At 55.2% G+C, this 7,861-nt stretch overlaps 1 protein-coding gene across 1 annotated transcript; it reads right to left on the bottom strand.

The window, feature by feature from the left end:
* Nucleotides 1–576: 576 nt before the first annotated feature.
* On the bottom strand, nt 577–7,797 carry TST (thiosulfate sulfurtransferase). The gene is made up of 3 exons (XM_020879730.2): nt 7,696–7,797; nt 6,411–7,026; nt 577–1,043 (listed from the first exon to the last, which is right to left on the bottom strand). The coding sequence occupies exons 1-3, from the start codon at nt 7,789–7,791 to the stop codon at nt 745–747; spliced, it is 1,011 nt and encodes a 336-aa protein (XP_020735389.2). The 5' UTR covers nt 7,792–7,797; the 3' UTR covers nt 577–744.
* Between the last annotated feature and the right edge of the window lie 64 nt (nt 7,798–7,861).

Here is a 7,861-nt window from a genome sequence, read left to right as displayed (position 1 = left end):
GATAATCTCCAGGCCCTCCATGTTGCTACAAATGGCATTATCTCATTCTTTTTTTATGGCTTAGCAATATTCCATTGGATATATAATACATACCACATCTTCTGTATCCATCCATCTGTTGATGGACATTTAGGTTACTTCGATGTCTTGCTTATTGTAAAGCATGCTGCAGTGAACGTTGGGTTCACTGAGCATCATCTGAGCATCACCACTTCTGAAAGACCCCAGGGCCTGTGGGACACTGCTCTGAACACTCATTTCAAGTGGAAGACCAGTTGTCTTCTCTTCCACCCCCTCCTCCCACAGGGCTGGACCCACAGCAGGAAGGGGTGGCCCCCAGCAAGCCTGGGGCTCACCCTCTTTCTGGCTTACTGATACCCTTTCCAGGTAAGGTCCTGGTGTGCTCCATCTGACAGCCATCAACAGGCAACTTCTTTTGCCAAAACTAAATAATAAAGTGATATTCCCAATGTGGGGGCTGCTGTGACATTTCCTTCCTTGGTAGGTTCTAAGGAATTTGAAAGAGAAGGAAGTACAAGGCAAGGATGGAACCAGGGAGAAAGAGGCACACACAGCTACTTGAAAAGGCCAAGTTTATTCCAGTGTTTTTGGGGAAAGGAGCACTCTACACATTAATTCTAAAAACTTGTCAATTTCCCTGGCTGAGGAGGTAAAGATTAGCTGCAGGCCATGCCGGATCACTCCACCGGCAGGAGTTGTGGGCAAGGGGAGAAGAGGCCACCACTAGGCCTTCCCACCCTTCCCCTGGGACACCCGGGTCTCCGGGGGGGCCCGATGGAACCACTCAAACCAGGAGCCATCGTAGATGGCCACATCGGGCTTGCCACAGAGGTAAGCGGCCAGGGCAATGTGGCAGGCAGTGACACCCTTCCGGCATGTGGCAATGAGGGGCTTTGCGAGGTCCACCTTCTTGGCCTCGAACATGGCACGGAGCTCCTCCGGGCTCTTTTCAAAGCCATCCTCTGTCAGGAAGTCCATGAAAGGCATGTTGACCGAGCCTTGGATATGACCTGAGTCCAGTCCTGGGCGAAGGCAGAGGACAGGACAGGGTTAGGAGCAGCACAGGGGGTTGGGGGAAGTGGGCCTGGAGGTCAGAATCAAATGGTTATGAGGATAGAGAGCTTTGCAAACAAAAAATTACGTCCTTGCCTTTCTCAGAGCTCAATTTATTCCAGCCCTGGCTACATCCAATGCTCATGACCACCACTCCCACCCCCCACCAAATCTACCTGATACAGGTTTATTCTACCTGCTTGAGAGGACAGGGAAGAGTCTCGGCTCTACCATCTACTAACCTTTATCTTGGGCAAATTGCTTCACCTCTCTGAACCTGTTTTCTCATCTGTCAAATGGGCTCAGTGTTACATTCCTATAATATAGGGCTGTGGAGAAGAGCAAATGGGATGAGGAATGTAAATGCTATGGGGTGTGCTAATTGCTAAGAACATGGGTGAAGGGGAGACACAGACCATGCTCTCAGGGAGATTACAGTCTAGCAAGGAAGATAGAGTTTAAATATATAACCACGATTCACTAAATATAAGGTCGCTCTGTTTTACAGAGGAGTACACTGCTGCTTGACAAAGTGAAAAGGCTAGCCCGAGGCAACACAGCGAGGTAAAGGCAGGGCCAGGATTGTGCCGAGTCCCCTGGTTTTCCTGTCAAGCCCACAATGTGTAAAGAGCCTGTGATCTGTTATTAGACGGAAGTTCAAATCCCAGCTCTGCCACTTACCGAGGAGTGACCTTAAGCAGAGAAGAGGCCCCACCTCTCTGAGCCTGTGTCCCCATGGGTAACGGGGGAAGGGCTGCTGTCAAGGGTAAAGCACCGACTATCTCAATTGGCTCACCGCCCTCAGGTGCTGCTGCTTCTCCATCACTTTCCCACCTACCCTGGGGGCAGGTGAGCGTGGGGGCCCTGTGGTCCTTGAGGACCTTCCTAGCAACCCTAAGAGCCTTTGACAGAAGCAGAATAGGGGTTTAGGCTAGCTCCAGGGTTCATTCCAGAAACTTCTCTACACCTAGTCAGGCCCCTCAGCCAAGTCTGGGCTTCAGAATAACCACCATGTGGGGCAAATGGAACTCGGCCATGGCTGAGCTGATGCCACATGCAAGGCCAAGGCCAAGGTCCAGCCCCCAGCGTGGCCCTGGTCACTCCTCTTCCTCAAGCGCCCCACACCGTGGCAGACTGGAGTGCCCACTGGGAGTGGGGCCTCCTTGTCTCCTACAGCCCCTGCTTAACCCAGACTGTGGGGCAGGACCAGGTGGGCAGCAGCGTGACAGACAGATCTGACCAGGGTAACCAGGGCACATCCTGGGGCAGCATGAAGGCAGCTGTGCCCTGTATGTCTGAGCCTCAGTTTTCCACCTGGGAAATGAGGAGCTAACCACACCTATCTCACAGGCTTGTGGGGAAGTCAGCTTCCGCAGATAAAAGACCTTAACAACCTGGGCACCCATGAGGAGGGCAATCATGCCAACAGTGTCCCGTTCTCCTCACCTAAAGGCCAGAGAGAATTTGAAATTCTCTGCGCCATGTTGCTGGCCCAGTCGAGTTCCTTTGATTGACTATAGATGTCCTGACTTACTAAATTATAGTGATTTATGGGTTGAGTATTCTTGCCTGGGAAATTCCATGGACAGAGGAGCCTGGAGGGCTACAGTAAATGGGGTTCCAAAGAGTCATGACTGGGCGACTAACACTTTATTCCTGTTGTGATTTCATCCTTTTGTCTGGAAATTTTGATCTGAGATCTGATGTGAACTGACCCTACCGATGAGGCACAATTGGTCTGTTGGCTCCAAGGGTGTTCTTTTCCAAGAAACCAACTTAAAATGTCTCAGGGAGCTCCCTGGTAGCCTAGTGGTTAGGATTCTGGGCTTTAATTGCTGGGGCCCTGGTCGGGGAACTGAAATCCCATGCAGGCAAAAAAAAAAAAAAAAAAAAGATTCCGTACCCAGGTAGTGGGCTGGATGAAGTACATTAAAAAACATCAGTGTTTATTGAGTTCTGAATGCTGTTTCATTTCTTTCCACCCATCCCTGATGAAACAGCTTTATTGTTTTTTTCTAATTACAGAAAAGACACCTCTGCTGGGTAAAAAAGTGGTGGTGGTAGGGGTGGAGAGGGTGTTCTGTAGACTCTGGCCCCCACCCTGGGCAAGCCTCAGGAGTTGGAGGCCCTCCCTTTCTGCCAGCCAGTGCTCAGGGCCTGTCGGAGGAATTTAAATGAGCAGAAACTGGCTGCCTGCGTAGGGGGAGGGCTGGGATGAACTTGGCTGGAGACCAGCCAACTAGGGGAAAGGCACTTTGCACCCAGGGGCAAGGACTCCTGCTGTTCCTCCAGGCCCAGCTTCCCCTGCAGGCTTGTGGCTATCTCCCCAGCCACCAGGCCAAACCTCTGGCATCAGGCACCCAGACGGCTTATCTGAACAACTTTTCCTCAGTCCGCACACCATACAGATGGGCCTCCTGGCACTCACAGGGGGCCCAGGCTCAGAGAGGTGAGATAACTCGCCCCATGACACACAGCACAGGTGTGATGTGCACGCAGGTGTGTCCAGCCTCAAAGCCTGTGCACTCTGACTACCCTGAGCCTTCCTAGAAAGAGCGGCTGAGGCGGGCTGAGATGACCTCTCGTGATGACCAGTTCAGAGGTCTGGGACTTGGTGTTCCAGCTTTGGCCAAGAAGATGGAAGTCCAGTTGGCAAGTTAGCATCCCGCAGGTCACTGATAAGGGGCTTTCAAGGCCAGGAAAACCTGAGTAGCTCTATCTTGCTTTCCTCCTAGACACCAAGGAAGCCAGCGCAGGCAGCCCCCAGCCCTGCCTGCTGGGAGTCAACTTGGCACCCCCTACCCCCTCCTACCCCAGTCCGCAGCCCTGGGAAGACACACAGGCAGAAGTCACATGACCCCATGAAGCAATATGAAGCAACACTTTGGAGCTATGACCACCCCGTGCTTATTGACACAGCAGTGTGGCCTTGGGAAATAACCCCATTTTGATCCTGTGACTGGGGTCGAGTCTTGGCCTCAGTGTCTCACTGCAGAAGTTTCTGCTTCCTTTCCCTACCTGCAAAGTGGGACCACTTGGAACCCCCACCTGCCTCCCCTGCTGCAGCTGCCCTGGGGAGAATGTATATAAAGGGTCCGGCAACTAACAGCATGCATTAAGGGGTCAATGTTCTCCCTCTTGACCCTCATGGACCCCACTTCCTTCCAAGCAGAGAGAAGAAAAAGAGAATAAGGTTTATAAAGACACTGAGCTGGATCAACTCCCAACTCTGTTCTCTCCCATTCCTAAGGCTCCTCCTATAAGGTCAGCGATGGCGTTCAATAGGAGGGTTCAGAGGTGAAGGGACAGGCCTGAGGCCACACCTAAGTTCCACACAAGGATGTAAACTCAGGTCTGTCCGACTCTCACTTTTCTCCTCTTACAAACAGGACCAAAGGTACTGGGAGCACATAGCTGAGGCCAGGTGGGAGGCTGCTTGCCTGAAATGGGCAGAAAGTGGCTGTGGGGTTTCTAAGGCCCTGCTTCCAGCTCCTCTTGGGGGTCATTCCTTCCAGGGACACCCAGGGCCTGCCACACATACTCCCCTGGGTGTTATATCCGGATGGCTGAGCCCATGGGGTGCCTCCCTGATCCCATGAGCTCAGCAGAGCCTCATGTGCCTAATGTCTTGTACAGGAGGCCAGCAAACCCTCTTAGAGAGGCTTTACAGATAGCCCCAGGCTTTGCACTTTTCTTCATCCTTTTCAAAGTACCTCCAGCCATTGCTGATTAATAAATACATAGCCAGGTGGGTAGGGCTGGCATTACTCTTTTCATTTTATAAGGGAACACAGAGAGGCTGAGCAATGAACTGACTGAGGTCCCAGCATAAAGGAGGAGCAGGATTCAAACTGGGGCCTATACTCCCTGGTCTCCAGATGGGAACTGGAGGGGAGAAGCTGGCTACAAGACAGGAGCCAGGACTTTAGAATCGGGGGCTTGCAGGAGGTCCTACCTGCAGCAGCTGGCTTTTCCCCCTCTCTGAGCCTCAGTTTCCTCATCTCTAAAGTGGGAAAATGGAGGCCGAATCCGGCATCTCTACGCCCTCCGCTCATTTATTCTGTTTGCTTCAGGGCAAGCTGGGGGATAACTAGAGAAACAATTCCACCTCTCCTCCCTGCAGTGGCATGTCAAGTGCCAAGGAATGGAAGGTGCCTTGAACCAAGGCCAGGAGGGGGTTGCAGGAGCTGGTGCCAGGAGCTAAACAAACTTGAATCTTCAACTTCAGACCTTTAGAGAGCAAGTTGGGCAGGAAAAACACAGTCCTGGAGAAAGCTACCACAGGGAGGACAGAGTCCTGTGCCTTCCTGGTTCTGCCTCCAACTACCCAAGTGGCCTTGACACACACCTTCCTCTGTGCACCACAGCCTCCCCTCTGAGCAGAGAGGTGACCTTTCATAGCCTCCAGTTCTAAGAGTGTTGGAGTGGCTTTCACAATGCTCTTCACAGAGGCACAGAAAGGAAGAGACTTTTCAACAAGTTAGTCCAAATGTTGCACAGGAGGTGGATTCCACAGAGGTTTCCTGAGGACAGCGCTGCAGCACCTCCAGGCCATCCTGTGCCCTGAGAGCAGTGAGGTCGCGGCCACCGGAGGTGTTCAGGAGGAGGGTGATGGCAAGACCTCTGTGGTCCTGTTAGGAGGTTCTAGAATGCAGTTCTGAGACTCACCCCACCCCAACTTCCACCAGTGTAGAACCCTCCCTCTTTGTCTACAGAAGGGGACTCATGAGCCATATCCTTAGAGATGCCTGGCGAAGGGGCTCCCTGCTGGCCCCAGGAGGTGAGGGTGAGGCAGGACGGTGCTGCATCCTGGTTTGAAACTAGGCAGTACTGGGTTCAACTCTGGACTCTGCCACTAAGCTAAGCAAGCAACCTAAGGAAGGTCAGGGGGTCTGGGAGAGCTGGAAGAGGGAGGGGGGGGCTGGGAAATAGCACTGTTCATGTTGCTAAGAATTTCTGAAGAACTCACGGGGTCCTGAGGAGACTTCTGTACAGCGGTATTTGTGTGGCTCATGGATACTATTGAGCATGTTGGGGACCTAGTGCGTGGGCATGGATGCAGGTGGATATGTTGTCAGTTACCTCTGCTGATGCCACTCCACACAGATATTCGGTTGTGCCTTTGCATGTGGCTACGGGAAGGCATGTGTCCGTTACCATGCATCACAACTGGAAAAACCTTAGGTTGGGCACTCCCCTTTCATTTTATAGATGGAAAGAAGGAGGCCCTCCTGGGGGCTGCTGAGGGCAAAACCTGGAGAGGGTCCCAGACATCCTACTCCCCATCTCTCCATGTGCATTGCTCCCCAGGGACTATCCCCCTACGGGGCACCTACCTACTGCATCTGGCTCCGGCTGTGTGCCCAGGTATCGCCCTTGGGCCCGTGAATCCACCAGCTGGAACCTCTTTGATTCTAGGTTCTCCAGCACCTGCTCGTAGGTCTTGAGCAGGGAGCGGTTCAGCGTGGCTTTAAAGATGGCTGGCTCTGGGCGTGAGGGCTCAGATGTCACCGGGTGGCCCTCCTTCAGCCAGTTCCGGAAGCCACCATTGAGAACGGACACGGTGCGGTGGCCAAACACACGGAACATCCACCAGACCCGCGGCGCATAGAAACTGCCCAGGTCGTCACCATCGTACACCACCACATGCGTGTCGTTGCTGATGCCCAGACTGCCCACGTAGTCGGCGAAGCCCGCCTCGCTGGGCAGCATCACCTCGTAGGGCGAGGCCTTGTCCCGACACTCCTCTATGTCAAAGAAGGAGGCGCCGGGCACATGGCGCTCCAGGTATTCCTTGCGGGCCTCGCGGGTGCCCGGCGAGTACCAGGACGCGTCCAACACCCGAAGGCCAGGGCCCAGCTTGCCAGCCCGGACGGACTCCGCCAGCCACCTGGTGGAGACCAGCGCTCGGTAGAGCACCTGCTGAACCATGGTGTCAGCTCTCCGTGGCACCTGGCGCGGGTGGGAACCAGGAAAGAGATCGGCGTGAGGACTGTCCGTGCAGTGGACTGGGGCCTGGGAGGAGGAGCTTTCCCCCCACTGCACTCCCCCAGGGGTGTCGTGTTTATGGCAACCCGGCAGGGTTGGGGTGTGCAGTGGGTTAGGTTTGCAGATTCCCTAGGGAAAGCCTGCTTCCGCCGCTCCCTGCGCCCCCCGCCCGCGCAGAAGTGGGTGGAGCGAGAGGGCTGGGGATCGAGGAGCTGGCTGGGAGGGCGTCTGGCCCTAGAAGCTACTATACTCTCCCTCAGGATTCTCCAGGAGCAGCGAAAAGATGTCCAAGATGGGAGGAGAATGCATCTTGGGCTTAGAGACCCCTTCCTGGGAGCGTAGGGGAGTGGGCGCATGGGAAATGGTCCGCTGGAGGCCCGCAGCCGCCCTCATCCGCGCCTCTCGCCTCGCAAACCTTCCTGCAGCCTCTCAGCAACCTGGGGTCGCCCGCGTCCTAAATGCCCACGTCCGGCCCAGCCCGGTGCCCTCTGCCCCAGTTGGGTCCAGGGTTTCCGGGGCACCCCCGCCCCGCTCTCGCCACCGGGACCCTCCCCAGGGTCGCAGGTAGTTTGGCCGGCGGCCCAATCCCCAGCGGCCCGGGCGCCTACCGCAGCCCCACCCCGCCGCACTCACTCGCCCTCGCCGCCGCCCTGGCGCTTGCCCCTGCCCGCTGGAGAAGTTGGCAGGTTCAAACCCGGAGCCCTCAACTCCCCGGCCGGCCCACACCATCGCGCCGCCGCCCGCGGGGGGGATCACGCGCCGCCCGCCACTTCATGCGTCCCCGCCCGGCGCCGCGCCC

This window comes from Odocoileus virginianus, chromosome 23 (assembly GCF_023699985.2).
Source record: "Odocoileus virginianus isolate 20LAN1187 ecotype Illinois chromosome 23, Ovbor_1.2, whole genome shotgun sequence".
NCBI lineage: Eukaryota > Metazoa > Chordata > Mammalia > Artiodactyla > Cervidae > Odocoileus > Odocoileus virginianus.
The sequence above is the reverse complement of the archived record's forward strand: the minus strand, read 5'-3'. Positions and strand labels throughout refer to the sequence as shown.

Excerpts from the sequence above, each read along its gene's own strand:
- TST (XM_020879730.2), bottom strand. The coding sequence starts at position 7,791 with ATGGTGTGGGCCGGCCGGGGAGTTGAGGGCTCCGGGTTTGAACCTGCC. Across the intron at positions 7,027-7,695 it reads CAGGGCGGCGGCGAGGGCGA|GTGCCACGGAGAGCTGACAC; the intron begins GTGAGTGCGGCG and ends CACCCGCGCCAG. Across the intron at positions 1,044-6,410 it reads GCCGGAGCCAGATGCAGTAG|GACTGGACTCAGGTCATATC; the intron begins GTAGGTGCCCCG and ends GCCTTCGCCCAG.